Genomic DNA, 16,186 nt, shown 5'->3' on the forward strand with positions numbered 1-16,186 from the left:
AGACAGTGAGTGAGATTAAAGCAGAAGAAGAACGTGTGTCGTGGTTGAGATTAAAATAGATTGGTGGACAAATCATAATAAGAATGAATGAGAATGAATCAGTCAATTATTGGCTAGCATTTACTTGAAGAACCGACTAATAGATGGGTTGAGTTCCAGGTGAAGAAACTCAGATCTCAGGGTCTAAGGTCAACTTGTCACAGAAATGGTACAAAGAGCTGATATGCTCACTTCAATATACTGCATGAAACAAGTGCATTAGTCATGTAATTACAGCCTTTGTTGTTTAATTTGGACAATGTAATTAGTTAGGTTATTAAGATGTGAGTACAATACTCATTTTAAAATGTTGCTTTGTAATTAGGCTGTAATTAGAAAAGCAGAACGAGGCAGAACTCAGGTGGGAAATCCATATTCAAAAGCTCCACTCCCACTCTACAGTGCCTAATCAGGCACTGTACTATAAATGGTCCCTTCACACTTAAACCGTAAACCAGGAAATCTGCCTCATTGAGGACAATAACAAACATATAACAAGATACCATATTTTAGCCCAAATGGCATGTGACAAACAGAACTTATCAAATTAAAACTGTCATGATACTTTATTCCATACTGTACGAGTTGTGATGCAAAAAGCTGGAAATGCTCAGCTTTCATCTAGCTGAAAACAATGTCAATGTAATGTTTATTACTACAAATATAAAAGAAACATCAAATGATTAAAAAAAGCGTGATTCTATGAACGCAGTCACAGATTGATTTCAACAATCAGCTAACAGTGTCACTTTACACCAAGTAGATGGCAGAGTGGCATTTATTCAATATAATACATGTACAATGGCTTTCTCTCTCCTTAAAGCAAAAACACAAGATGAAATGTTGTTGACTGTATGTGTAGGTATATTTCTGTGTGCGTGTGTGTGTGTGTGTGTGTGTGTACCTTCTTTGTGTGTGAGCATGTGCAGAAAAATCCATTCTTATCAAATCCAAATACCAGGGTTAGCTCAAACCACAGGGACAGAGGGGGAGCAGCACTTGACATTTAACACAATACAACCTCACCACCAGGGCAATGCGCTAGTAAAACACCAGTACTCACATAATCTTGTTATAATTGAATAAATAACCACCAGCAATAAAAAAACATTGATCATGTTCCTCTCATGTTACAGAACAATACGAGCATGGAAGAACCATTTAAGCAATCGACTCCATCAGGACTGTTTCACTAGACAGACACACACACTCATTTTGCAGAGGATTTTTACAGCACAACTCATATTCTGGTTGTAGTCATTGGTTGTAAATGACTATCCACTGCAAATCAGGTCTCATCTCAAGCTTATCTCAGACCTTAAGAAATTAAACCGGCTGTATTATGCATTGCACACATGTATTCATCTTAGGTTTACGTTTTGTATTATTAGGTTTAGGATTGTGTTGTGAGTGGCTTACCTCAGCATAGCATTCTTGCCATCACTCCGTGTGCAGCGGACTTGTCGTGTCTGGTATCCCACCTCCAGTTCCCATGACATGGGGTGCCTGTGCACATGAGTGTGGTGATGGTCGTGGTGGTGGTGGTGAGAAGCCTGTGTGTGCAACGTGACGGTGTTGTTCTCATTGGCACTGGTGCTGAAGTCCACTGTGGTCCTTCCACTTAACAGAGCATCCTTGTGATGGGGTAGCCGGCATTCACTCCAGGCCCCTACTTTTAGGCTGTACTGGTACTCCCCTTCCCCACCAGGGCAGTCAACAGGGTTAGAACAAGTCCTGGTGGACGTCAGGTTGGGGCAGTTTGCCCCTCCATACATTGGTGTGGCTAGGACATGTCGAGTCCGATGCTGCAGGCCAGAACCACAGGTTTTGCTGCAACTTGACCAAGGGGTAAAGTCTGAAACGACACAGTCCTGAGGGCAGGGGATTAGACAGGCCTGCTCCACAGATGGTTTCTGGGAAAAGAACTCGCATATCCTCGAGGTGACTGTGGTACGGTTTGAAGTGCGCACACAGTGGACTCTGCGCCTCTGCATGCCATGCTGCGCTGTAATGCACTCAACTGTCCTCAGTTTGAGCTCATTGGAAAAGAAAGGGACAAGAACACAGTTCCCCCAGTCAGACACCTCCCACTCAAAGAGGTCCTGGTGCCAGTTACAGACCTTAAAGCAGTGCCGCTGGCTTTCTGGCTTGTCCATGTGCTGGCAGTGGATGTGGTGGGTTGTCCAGCCCTCCATGTGGACACACCATATCGTCCTTGTCTGAACCCCGCCAGAACCACACTCCTCCCCAATACACTGACCCCACTGACCTGCAACCACGAAAAGACACGTAGAGAGGACATTTTCATTAAAACCTGAAGGCTTAGAAAAAAAAATGATGATTTAAATTGCAGCTATCTGGAAATTGCAATCAAGCACAATTCAAGGCCATTCACTTAACCTCCATGATTGCTTCATTCATGAACACTAGAAGAAAGGAACAAAGGAGCACAAAGTAATCAAGCCACTGGTGGACATCAATATAAAAAATATAAGGTTAGTTTCTTGGTCAGAATGGACTAGTTTCACATAGGATCTTTATCCCAAAGTGATCAATCTCTAGAGTTACTTAAAGCATGGCCAGCAGTTTGTCAGGTGCTGAACTCTATGGTTTTGAATTCCAATAATACATATCTATTTCATCGCAATAAAGCCACCTCCTCAACAATTAAAGCATCCAGTCTACAAAGATAGAAGGTTTGTATAGCTCTTTTGAACAAAGAGTAGTGAAAGGCGTGCATGGCATTTCACAGTGGTCTAACTTCTTGCTCACAGCACACGTTGCATTTGAGTTTTAGTTATCGTAATGTGGAAAGACCAGCACTGGCTAGAATAATTTATTAATAAATGAAAGGAATTTCAGCAGTAAGTAGGAATTTCTGTCTGTAAAAGAGAAGAAATGTATAAGAACATAATGCTGGCCTTTATGGACTAATTCACAGTGTAGCAAAAAGAGAAACACAATTTTCTTTTGTGATGTTGATAGATTTAGGAACAGCTAACAGCATCACGGTTCAAAAATGTCAAATGGAAAACATGTGCTTAATAAAATAACATATGTCAGGCCTGACATTTAAGTCATTTGATGTCCTATAGGTCTGTTCGCAAGAAGAGAAGTTCAAAAACAGGGTTGTCTCCGCTCCAGTTGGTTTTTATATTTAAAAAAAACTCAGAAACATAAATATTGTGTACTGAAATTAAAGGAACATCAAGATCAGTCATGCTGACATTTGAAGCTTTCAGTCCTTATGAAAATGCTCATTCCAATAAATGTCATTTTTAGGTGTTTAGCATCATAACCAAGTGTTGATGTGTCGGGGATCTGCAGCATGAAACAAAACCGCATTTGACAGCCACTACTTTGGCAACATTAAACTATGTGCAAGAAAAGCGCAGCAGCTATAAGTAATTTCCTACTTCTCACAAAAAGGGGAAAGTGAAAGAACTCTCTGGAAAGAGAGCCAACAAAATTGCTGATGCCTTTTTCCTGCTGTGAAAACTTCAGCATCAGCTTCAAACTGTAGCATAAAATGTGCTACTTTCACCAATTCAAGCTGACCACAGCCTCTGTTTTTGTAAAGAAGGGAACTATAAGCTTTTCATTGCCAATACCAAAGACTTGATACTTGTTTCTGGATTTCAATATGCTCGCAAATCAATTCTAGGGTGTTCCATGATATAGTGATCTCTGTGTTATTATCTGTACAATGTGAAAATTATTAAAAACCTTCCTAATTAAATGCTAAATTAACTCTCAACTCAAATATATGCTCTGTTAATTTAGTTTTTGACCTTTTGTATTCATTTTTAAAAGAGACAGATATGAATCAGAATATGGCAAAATGAAATCAATTTGCTGATACGATGTGGTTATCTACTGTACATCGGTCACATTCACTTCTCATCCAGATACTTCGCTACATGCTGTGAAAAGGATAATTTGATTCATTTCTTCTAATTGGAATTAAATTGATGTAATAATGAGATTCTGCTGCGTCCTAAATTGCTTTCGAAAGACAACTCACTGAAACTGTTTTATGCCTTTTCGTGCCACAGAAATATGTTGTTAACACTGTGTTCCCTGGCCGATCGCAGACACAACACTGCCTCGGAGCTGTTGATTTCTGCTTAAGGGGGCATATTTCAAACTACTGAATTGTTTCATAGTTCATCGAAGCACATCATTGAGTTTATTCATCTTGGCTTTGCAATGTTAATGGGGACTTACTGTGTAACTAACATTATTATCATTCACTCGTGTGATCTTTTTGTCTTATGCATTTGCTTTGTACAATACAATGAATGGAGAATGTCACAGTAATGACAAAAGCTCAAAATGAAGTATTTCAGTCCCAAAATGTTATAACGTGAAGTGACAGAGAGATTTTTTTTTTTAACAGAGGCAAGAAGACAAAGTGATTTGTCCACTGAGGACGTGAATAAAGACACCGAGGTGCAATATCAAAAACAGGACCATCTGTGTCCCACACAGTGTGAAACATAGTCCAGTTATTTTGCAAACTCATAAATTCTGAAACTGTATTGTGTATTATCAACCAGTAGCCTATGCTTTCTTTCATACTGCAGCTGTGACTTGTACACAATATGTCAATGTTGCCGTGCAATTATTTTCCCTTTTTGCTGGCTTTTGCAAATATTAACACAAAGGACTAACAGTGCTGTGTTACTGTAAAAAAAAAAAAAAAAAAAAACATTTATCAACTGGGGACAAAATGATTTGGGTTGGAGTCAAGTCCTTTGAGGAAGGGCCATTGTTGGTTTTACACTGTTGGATGCTCTATAGGGTCCTGCTGTAGACAGTGCTGCCTGACTGCAGTACAGATCAACTATTCAACTATATCAACTATTCTTTTTTTCTGCGAGGATGCTATTTCAAGGTCAATATGCCATTGAAGGCAGAGAAATATTTAGTTACATTAGGCTTTCTAAACTAAAGGCCATTTGTAAATTCAGGCTGGCTGTTTTATATAGGCTACCTTGAAAATCACCTCAAAATTGGCCACATTATACATGACGCCAAACAAAAATAGTTGTATAACCAAACTGGACCAGTGGAGCTTGCCAGACATGAAACATTTAGGGAGTATGTTGTTTGACATAGCCTGTGGAGCATTTGCACTTTAAACAGCAACATGTGCCACTGACTCCCCTGCAGCATTTCATTCATTATTTTTTCTTTCTGAATGCATGTTTAGACTGACGCACGCTGCATTAACCTGAACTAACATAATTTCTGCTTCAGTTTAAACCGATAGTTTGAGCTCTGCCTTAAGACAAATTGCCAGGCTATTTGGTTACAACCTCAAAGATACTTTATACACCTTGAAACATAGCAACATCATGTTAGAACAGAGAAGAGGTTATGAACGTTCACTCACATCATGAAGCTCCTGGAAACATCTACTTATATAATAATATCTTAACATATTGGGCAGTAGATATCAGTCAAATTTATTTTCACAAACTGTAGTTGTAGCCAACAAAACATGAAACATGAAACTGGTTAAAAAAAAAAAAAAACCTTTCTTATTTCAATCAAATCTAAAAAGACCAAAAAAGAAAAAGAAAGAAAAGAAAAGTTACACCAAGCTCTCAACAAGAAAGAGATATGAGCATCCATTCACAGCTGAGGACCAAGACCTTTAGTCTGAATGTAGGTCATGTCCTTCCTGTTCTTTCAGCTGAGTGCACTGCTCTTGCAGTCACTCTTTAATGATAACTGCTCTTCACCACCTTCATCACCTTTGCTCAATTGTACTGTTTTTAAATTGTGCCAGGATATGTGTGCGTGATTTATGGAGGTGTGATTGGGAGTGATTCGGCTGCCAGGGGAGCCAGCTAACACAAGCACTAGTTCATCTCCTAAGCTCTGAATAATCACTCCCTCGATCTGTCAGCATCAGCGTCTGTCAGCCTCTCAGGAGGAACCAGTCACCCCTAGCTCCGCCATTCCTGTCGCGCTTAGTCGCCTTGCTTACACCTCCGAGGTGCTCCAGTAACTATGGGGGCCCTCCCATATTTACTATTTCATTTACATGCTGATATGAGAAAAAACTGATATGTTTGAGTAGACTACACTGCAATACAGGAAAAGATAGAAATTAAGCTCAGCTGGTGTCGCATGACTGACCACGTATTGTCTTTTTCAGCAGTGTTCATCTGAACCCTTAAGTTGGACAAATAAGAGAAACAAAGCTGCACAACAATAAAAAGTAACACAACAAAAACAATCTCCACTGTGCCCTGAAACCAGGGAGACAGAGACAAAAAGGAAACCAACGGAAAAGCAGTAAACTGTCTCCTAAGCAGCAGCAAGCAGCGCTCTATCAAGACAAAACTGCACTCACCACTGTTAAATCTTTTACCTCTCTGGTGCCTTTAATTACATTTGTTAAAAGCATCACTGAGTCATGGCGACAAATCTTAATAGGTGTTTTGGGCAACATTTTCCAGGTCCATGCCACCATTTCAGGAGAGTCAATGTGCGATGTTTACTAGTGCGTCTTAAAAGTTTCACACCACACATTTTGTTGTTTATTGAATTAAACACAATTGCAACAGTGTCGACGAAGTCAAGTTAAAGCATGAATTATTATGCTGGATTTTAGGCACCCAACCACTCTTTTGAAATGACAGGACGACATTTTTGTGTTTGCCATTCATTGATCGTATTGATCTATTCAATGCAACGTTCTGTTCCAAACATTTTATTAGGCTTGAACTTCTCAGGAAGCTTTCAATTGTTTCAGTTCTCACAAATATTCATTATTGTAACATGACAAGAACAACACCACACTTTGAAATTAGATGTTTATCAAGTCAGTTAGTAATTTATTACAGTGATACACACACACACACACACACATAGAGTGAAGCATTTTCTTTTGCTGTAGCTTTTTGCACATTTTCACAAACATCTGCTGAATCTAGTCACAATCCATCTTCAACTTCGCTCCCTGAGTTAAGTTTGACTGTTTGGATACGTGCGTCCTTTGTCACAACACTTTTTAATTAAATGATACCTATGCCACTGAGCCTCATTATGCCGAGAGCTGTCCCCCATGCCACACTTCCATCAGCTGTAATTTATGAGCAGTGAGGTGCATCTTCAATTACAACATTCATATATGCAGAAATTCATCAGATTATCATCAGGCAGTCCATCCATCTCCAGAAGGCCTGAATCAGCTTGTTTTAACCAAGTGTTTATGTAGCAGGTTCATGGAAAATTAGTGATATATGTATGAGCTAAAGAAGTTAGAATTCATAGCCAGGAGACAATTCACAGGCAGATTAAGACAAAAAAGACACCCATCGCTGGCAGCTAAAAATAACATTTGTGTGATAAGCAGCTACTGTGAGAAAATGTAACTTTCCTGCTTTAATATAAATCACATATGTCCATAAATGCTCAATAAGGGGATGCATTATAGCATTTGCTTATTGCAGTTTGCATTATCTTGAGGCAAAGCATCAAATGTAGCTTTAATATCCCACACTAATTAATTATGTACCCTGGAGGCTGCAATACTACACACATGGCCCCAGTGGGCTTTGGTTATAATTCAGCATTCAGCCCTGCAGCAGCAGTGCCAGACCTACTTGAATATCTGATCATTATCTCAATGGGCAGCAGTATAAACAAGACAGGACTAATACAAGTTGTGCCCACTAAGTGATGTAATCCCCATGTAGGCCAATCATTAACTAACCAAATAAGATCTGTAATGCAAACCCCTCATCAGCCAGTGTCATTTTAAAATGCATCTGTAGCAATAAGACTCATTTCCTTCCATTAATGGAAATTTGATTAGAGGTGTCGAAGACATTATGTGCGATAAAGGGACAGACAAATAAATACACAGAGTGGGAATGGCTCCAAAGTCTGCAGTCTGGTTGCAGTAGGTGTTTAAAGAGACAGTCTAATTTTCTCCATAAACTATAATACAGAACCCACAAGTTTCTCCACTTCTCTCAAATCTACACTCTCCTAAATCATGAAGAGGATAGTTTTAATACCAGCATCTGAGTAATCAATCATCTTTAGTCGGTATTAGCATGACTCATTCAGAGACCTTTCACACTTTGTTGTCAGGACAGTCTTTCAGTTACACAGCCATACAACAACAGAGTAAAGTGGAGAAAAACAAATAACAGACTGCTGTGTGCAAGCTGACTTGGGCCAGAAGTAGTGAGCCCATTAAACCAGTTTTTAAGTCCTTACAATAGTTCCCTGTTAGTTGCTATATTGATTTTAAAATTAATTTTACTTTACTACTGAAATCACTCCATGTTCTTGCACCAGCCTACTTAACATGCTTCCAGTGTCCAGCATGGCCTCTCAGGTCCTCTGGCACAAGTCTTTTAGTTGTTCCAAAGTGGTGGGTCTGCTTTTAGTTTTAGTGCTCTGAGCTGTTGGAAGAGTCTGCCTGGGAAAATGAGAGCAGCAAACTTTAACCTAGCTTTGAATAAAGCCAAAATATTTTACATTCAGTATTTATTCTCTGTATTCATTTTTTTTTTAATTTTTAGATCTTAAAATGGTTTGTTCGCCCTTATATAATTTATTGTGTATTATTAGTTTATTCATGTTTTAATAATTTATTTTATTCTGTTTTATTGATTTTTGTATTATTTCTTATATCTTTAGTCTCTGACTAAGATTATTTTATAGCTTTTTCTCTTCACATTTATTCTGTCTACTGAGTTTGTCAGGGAGTTGTAAAACGCTTCATGCTGCATTCAAACCTGCACTAAAGGTGCTTTACAAATAAAACTGATTGGATTAAACCTTATTTAGATATGATTCCATTGCCTTGTAGTTGCTGCTTCAGTTGTGCAGTGGAAGAGCAGTTACCTGCAGTCAGACCGAACTTGGCGTAACATCTGTCATTCTGGGCTTTGACAGAATGTTCAAATAATTAGCAGAAAAAAAGCACAATAATGAAAGCTTAAGCTTTGCCAACCAACATGATAAATGCTGCCATCACATTTTTTGGTCAGATAAAACCAAAATAAATTAGGCTGGATCAGATGGGGTCCGGCCTGTTTGGCATGGACCTGGCAAGTGCTACAGCAGTGACTGCATAGCACCAGTGCCAACAGTGAAAAGTGGGCTGAGAGTGTGTTGATATGGGGCTGCATGAGTGCAAAAGGTGTAGCAGAGATGACATTTATAGATGGCACAAGGAATGAAAGTTTGTATAGAACACCTTTGGAGTATTTTAACCTCTTCCACTCCACCCCTGATTTGGAGCAAAAACACCTAAAATGAAAATAGCTGTAGCACCTGAACCACAGAACCACACTGACTATATGAATAAGTAAGGACTTGCCAGAAAAGAATACCCACAAAGATTTTTGTCAGATTGTCAGAACCACTTCAGGCAGAACCAGACCAGCCAGATTTTGAATTCAGTAAACATTGAAAAATGTGGTCCACCTAAAAGGGAAATATATGTGTGTATATATATATATATGTGTGTGTGTGTGTGTGTGTGTAGTAGAGCAGTAGTGGTAGATGTAGCGATCCCAAGTGACAGCAACATCAGAAAGAAGGAACATGAGAAGCTGGAGAAATACCAAGGGCTTAACTATATGACATTTTCTAAGCTAGTGTATGTCTTCGTATAGTAAGGCCATCTCTAGTAAACTTCACTGCATCTCTATAAATTCAGCATTCACAAAATTCTGAATAATTTGCAAATCTTTGTTATAAAGGCATAGAAACCTGGGGAAAATGTGCTCACATCTATCCACCCACCGTTGTCTAATGCAAGATAAAATAACCCTTGACAAATCTGTCTTTTGTTACCTTGAGACAATGAGTGAAATGACCCCATTATCACAAAAAACATGCATCGTTTTTTCAAGATAACATAATAATTATTACTTTTAATACTCGTGATGCTAAATTTCCCTTCTCACCCCTACGGGTGGTGTGGGTGTGTCTTCCTCAATCTTGGGTCCTCTACCCTCTAGAGGCCCGGGCATTTGAGGGTTCTTTGCATCTTTGTTTCTTAGCTGTTCCTAGCACTGCGCTCTTCTGAACTGAGAGCACCGATGTTGCTCCTGGGAGCCACTCTCCCAGTTTGGGGGTCACAGCCCCGAGGGTGCCGATTACCACGGGGACCACTGTTGCCTTCACCTTCCACATGATTTCTGCCTGTTCTTTCAGCCCCTGGTATTTTTCAAGCTTCTCATGTTCCTTCTTTGTGATGTTGCTGTCACTTGGGATTGCCACATCTACCACTACTGCTTTCTTCTGTTGTTTGTCCACCACTATTATGTCCGGTTGGTTAGCCATCACCTGTTTGTCGGTCTGTATCTGGAAGTCCCACAGGATCTTAGCTCGGTCATTCTCCACCACCTTTGGAGGTGTGTCCCATTTTGACCTTGGGACCTCCAGCTCATACTTGGCACAGATGTTCCTGTACACTATGCCGGCCACTTGGTTATGACGTTCCATGTATGCCCTGCCTGCTAGCATCTTACAACCTGCAGTTATGTACTGGATTGTCTCAGGGGCATCTTTGCAAAGCCTGCACCTGGGGTCCTGCCTGGTGTGATAGACCCCAGTCTCTATCGATCTTGTGCTGCTACGATTAGTGCCTCTGTGCTGTCTATCAGTCCAGCCTTTTTCCAGCCACCGGTACGACTTCGATATCAGCCAATTCTTCTATCTGTCGGTGATACATAGCTTACCATGCAGGGGTTTGTCCTGCCATGAGATATTCACTAAGTACTCCATCAGTCGGGGCCATCTTCCTGATGTACTCAGGGATCTTTACTGTTTCATCTCCGATGGTGGCTCTGACGCTCACCAGTCCTCAGCCTCATTTCTTCCTCCAGTCTGTACAGTACTGGATTTGGGGTGAAACCCTCCATGCATTGTGACATCAGTGGCTTCTATGTCCTCTTTTGGCCAGCTTATTATGCCAGTGGGCTATCTAATGACTGGCAGGGCGTAGGTGTTGATGGCTTGGACCTTGTTCTCTGAGGACTTGTCTTACTCTCTGTAGGTACTCTCTGTGGCGGCTTTACTTGTGGCTTCTTCTTGGTTTCCATTTTCCTGTGGGATTCCATGTATATATATATATATATATATATATATATATATATGTTTGTGTAGTCATTGTGTACTGTTGACTACATCTCTGACTGCAGTGTTTGCAGGGGGACATGTGTTGCACTAAGTGAAAAGCTGAGACATCTTAATTGGTCTATCCAAAGGGACAGTAACTGTGCGTAACCATGCCTCTCCATCCTGCACTCCAGCGATTTATACATACTGTAAAGTCCCAATTTCATCAGTTTATTTTCATGTCTGTACAAGATTTGCATCTGGGAGCCTCACTGTCAGTCTCTGGGGTTAGACACGTGGGGGTGGAATAGGACACATTTAACTTACACATTGTTTTTGACTTGCTTTTTATATGTTTTGCACATAAGTTGCCCACCTTTTGTATTTTATTCAGCTATGCCACTTTTTTCAAGAAGTTTGCTGTTTGCTTTACTGGCAATGTATATATTTGAATTGAAGGTACACATGAAGGTAATACCATCAAAGACTAAAGTAATCTGTTGCTTTTTTAAGTTCAAAGTCATAAAATATATTAACATGGCAAAGGAAAAAAATGGCTAAGAATATCACCATGTGGCTACATATATAAAGTTTACCTTTATATATACAGTATTATATACATACACACATACACACACACACCCTCACACACACACACACACACACACACACACACAAAAAATTTCCCCTCTCACCCCTATGGGTGGTGTGTGTCTTCCTCAATCTCAGGTCCTCTACCAGAGGTCTGGGAGTTTGAGGGTTCTTCGCAGTATCTTAGCTGTTCCTAGCACTGCGCTCCTCTGGACTGAGATCTCTGATGTTGTTCCTGGGATCTGTTGGAGCCACTCTCCCAGTTTGGGGGTCACAGCCCCGAGGGTGCCGATTACCACGGGGACCACTGTTGCCTTCACCTTCCACATCTTTTCTAGCTCTTCTTTAAAGTGGGGATTTGTCTGATAGCTTCTAGTGCTTTCTTAGACGCATAATGTTGTAAATCAGTTAACTTGTGAGTAAGATGTCATTGTAACTAAAAGGCCCAGAACTATAAACTCTAACAGGCTGACATAGGGTATTCATTTATGTATAATGGTATGTCAGCACAACACAGGCCACTAGTTTTTCTGTAGTCAGCTTTAACAATAAATCCTGTTCGAGTCACATTTCCTTTTTATCCTAATAGTGTTTGTGGCATGTCACACTGTCTTGCCAAAATATATGCTCATGGTCAAATGTAGACACTATGTCTTCTCTCACTGAAAAAAAAAAAAGTTTGGCTTTTCTATTAAGTTGCCTTAGAGGACCTGTTAGTTCACCCACAAAGCATGTATTGTATTTCCTCTGGGGACTTGTTTATAAAGATAGATCCCTCTTTGATTTTACATTGAAAAAGCCCTTTGGGGTTGTCTCTGAGAATCAATGCGTTTACGCTTATAAATGCCACAGTACTTTAGTCGGAATCATTTTAAGGCATCAAGACTGTAGCGGGGACCAGCCAGAGGTGTGCTCTTCCTCTGCGGTGATCAAAATCTTTTTCCGTGTAATTGCTTGTCTCATGTGGTCTTCTCAAGTCCCCACACCAGTGTGTGTAGAGGTGACAAGTAATTGGAAAGGATGTCATTCACTCCTCTGTCTCAGTGTCTTTCACTGACCTGGGATCTCTCCCCTGTAAGCACAGGAGCAGAACTAATGACCGTACCTACAGGCAGCAACCTGAGGAAATACCCCTGTGTTTTGATAATGCAGGTGACCAGGGTCACAGAAGGACAGAGATAAAGTGACAACTGTATCTCCGATGAAGCAGCACAGTCTGTATGATATACTGTTTCTGCTAATTCTGTTGTGAAACAAAACAATGTTGAAACGTTCAAACACTGCAGCCCTGGGAACAGTTGCAACAATTTCCATTCTGCCACTTTGTTTCAAATAATACTTTGTCCACTGAAAACCACCATAATGAATATAAACCATAGAATAAAGAACACACAGCACAATTTGACATTACACTATATCCAAGCACTGGCTCAAATGCTTTAAATGTAATTACTGAATGATTATGCAAGTGAGTAAAAAAGAGAGAGACATGTATTGGCTGGTTTGGGAATAACTGCATGAAGAACAAAGAATAAAGTGACTGCAGCACCGAGAGGAAGATTTAAATGGTAAACTGCCAACATTAATCCTGGAAGTTATTTCTTCCTTTTGATAGCAACACAAAGGATATACGACTGAAAGTAATGTTAATTAAGAGCTGAGGAAACTGTTTTACTTATCACAGGCTACAGTTTGGGATTCCACAGATGCAGCAAGTCTCTAAATAAAATTTTGCATTAAGATTAGCAAATTTACCTTCAGGTCTAGTCACCTATCTTTTAGCTGTGTTTAATTTTTATTGTCTAACAAAAAATCATAGCTGTTGTTTTCAAATGTTACTTTTTATTTAATATGGTTTTTTTTTTGTTGTGAAAAATAGGTCATTTTTTTGTTTGTTTGTTTTTGCATCATAATGTTTGTTGAAATTAACACTGGTTTGAAAAGAGCTTTGATGAGGTTGCCTTCATGGTTGAAAATCTGTAGTAGCTTGAGATCAGCACTGATTAAGGATGCATCCCAGAGGCTCTCAGTTTGAGCAGCAAGTCCCAAAGTGCTGCTCTATTTCTCCTTGCATGTGACGTGGAAATGCTTCGTATCACGAAAGGCATGTTTTACCTACCACAACGACTATGACCAGCAAACTGCAACAAAAATATGTTTTCCATTCAACCAACCAAGCAACACAAAGCATTCACTTATATGTTGCCCTTATGACATGGTTAAGTTTACACAACCATAACTTGCTGGATAAGGTCATAGAAAGTTCATCCATCCATTATCTATACCCACTTATTCCTTAACCAGGGTGACAGGGATCTGCTGGAGCCTATCCCAGCTCTCTTTGGGTGAAAGGCAGGGGTCCACCCTGGACAGGTCACCAGTCCATCACAGGGCCACATAGAGACAAACAACCTCACACACTCACACTCACTCCTATGGGCAATTTAGAGTCACCAATCAACCTGACATACATGTTTTTGGACTGTGGGAGGAAACCAGAGTACCTGGAGAAAACCCACACAAGCACAGGGAGAACATGCAAACTCCACACAGAAAGGTTCCTGCCTAGAAAGTCACAAAACTCAATTAATTTCTTGAAACTATTTTCAATTTTCTTATTACCGACCATTCAATTGGCTATATATAATGTGAAGGGAGTTGCTGTAAGTGATGAACCCACAGTGAATTATCCCCTGACTGTGCAGCTCCCATCAGCTCTGTGGGGCTTTTTACCCTGTTTTAACACACTGGTTTGCTTTCATGGCCCAGACTGACAATTGCAACAGCCTCTTTTGCTTCTGATGCAGGGAGCTGTTTTCAAAGAAAGGCTTTTATACCAACTGTATGCTGTCTGTCCAGCATCAAAGCAAAAATTATTTCTAATATTGTTCCAAGACAGGATTCAAGTGTGAGGCTCCACTGCCTATGAGTTCGTACTCTAATGCATCGACCTCAATGCCCACTCACTTCTCACTATGTTCAGGTTGAGGTAATCTAGTATAGCCTACTATTGAAGAAGACAGTCTCATTCTGCGTTGGCATAACAGTGTTCAGTTTAATGCGTTCACTTTTTGCAACAATTATATTACAGGGCATCACTCAAAAAGCTTTGTGAATTCAACTATGTAAGTAATTTCAAAGCATACCTGGTGTTCTTTCAGCAAATACAGTGAAGCAGCACTTGAACCTACATTCATATAATTTAATTGCCATCTTTTTCTGTCTCTAAGTATTTGCCATGAAGCACAGATGAAAAGTGCAACTGTTCGTATCCTAGGTTATTACAGGTAACCTTCAATAATTGTCATTTTATGATTAATTTGAGCTAAAATTACTTGTAAAGAAAAGTGCTTAGTATAAAAGATGTTTGCAAGGTTTGATTCTCAAAGGGAGAAATCAGAATCAGAAGTGGTAATACTTCAGTACTGACCTTCCAATCCCACCAAACATCTGCCTCACCATCAGAGAGAATAAATTACAGTTCACGAACGCACTGTTGCTCAGGAGTAATTCTTTGTCTATGTTCCAGGTTCATTTCATGATACAGACTTAAATCACAGCAATTTGTGTTCCCTTTAATCTAACACAAAATGGTCCCGGGGCTTAATTGAGGAGCAATTCTATGAGTACCCCATGTCAAGTGAGTTTCTCTGACAGAAGTGATTACCCAAGTCAGATAGCCTGCAGAATACAACCTGCACAAGCTAAATACTTCAACTACCCTCCAGCTGTCATTTGTGTTCCCTTTGTCCCTCAGTTATTAATCATACACTCCTTCATTTTATGGTCATCTCTGGCAAGTCAAATAAATAATGACCAGACAGGATAACAGTTTCTAGCATTACTATCACTGCCCATCCAACCTTTTTTAATTTCAGATGTGCCAGTAACTGAACCTCAGAGTGTTTGCTACTCTGAGTGGTAACATCAACAAAAGCTCAATGCTAAGCTACAAGATATCCATTTATGCCGACTTTTATTCTATGTTGCAACAATATAGAAATAATACACCATATAGTGTAACTGGCTAAAAACACTATGTTGCTATACATTAAAACACCTCGACCAACACAGCAGTTTCTAGCCTGCCTGTATCAGGGATTCAAACAAAGTCATGAGTCACTGCAGCCAAGGTAGTTGTTATCACTGAGTACATTAGAGATGTGCAGACACCTCGAATTTGTTTCCTCTGGGAGACTTATTGGAAAGGACAGAAAACTAATGGATGGTTTGGGGCTCTGATAGTTGGGGGATGCACCTCCCTTCATATCCTGCAGATAACACAGAAGACACCCCGGCTTTGGTCTGCAAATAAGCCAAATGCTAAGTCAAAGGTATGGAAGAAGTGTTTGAATAGTAAAAATGATTTCTGTTACTTTTGGCTGGTGTGTCAGTCAGTTCAGTCTCTAACTCCGGTCCTAAATTATTAATGTTGAGAGCATACAATAGTTCT

General features: G+C 39.9%; 1 protein-coding gene across 1 annotated transcript in view; it reads right to left on the reverse strand.

The window, feature by feature from the left end:
- Positions 1 to 16,186, reverse strand: part of thsd7ba (thrombospondin, type I, domain containing 7Ba) — a 197,610-nt gene that overhangs the window by 86,937 nt on the left and 94,487 nt on the right. The window contains exon 5 of the mRNA XM_026294497.1: positions 1,459 to 2,308. Within this exon, the coding sequence (XP_026150282.1) occupies positions 1,459 to 2,308 (850 nt within the window). The remainder of the gene's footprint in view (positions 1 to 1,458; positions 2,309 to 16,186) is intronic.

The sequence above is a fragment of the Mastacembelus armatus genome, chromosome 21, assembly GCF_900324485.2.
Source record: "Mastacembelus armatus chromosome 21, fMasArm1.2, whole genome shotgun sequence".
NCBI lineage: Eukaryota > Metazoa > Chordata > Actinopteri > Synbranchiformes > Mastacembelidae > Mastacembelus > Mastacembelus armatus.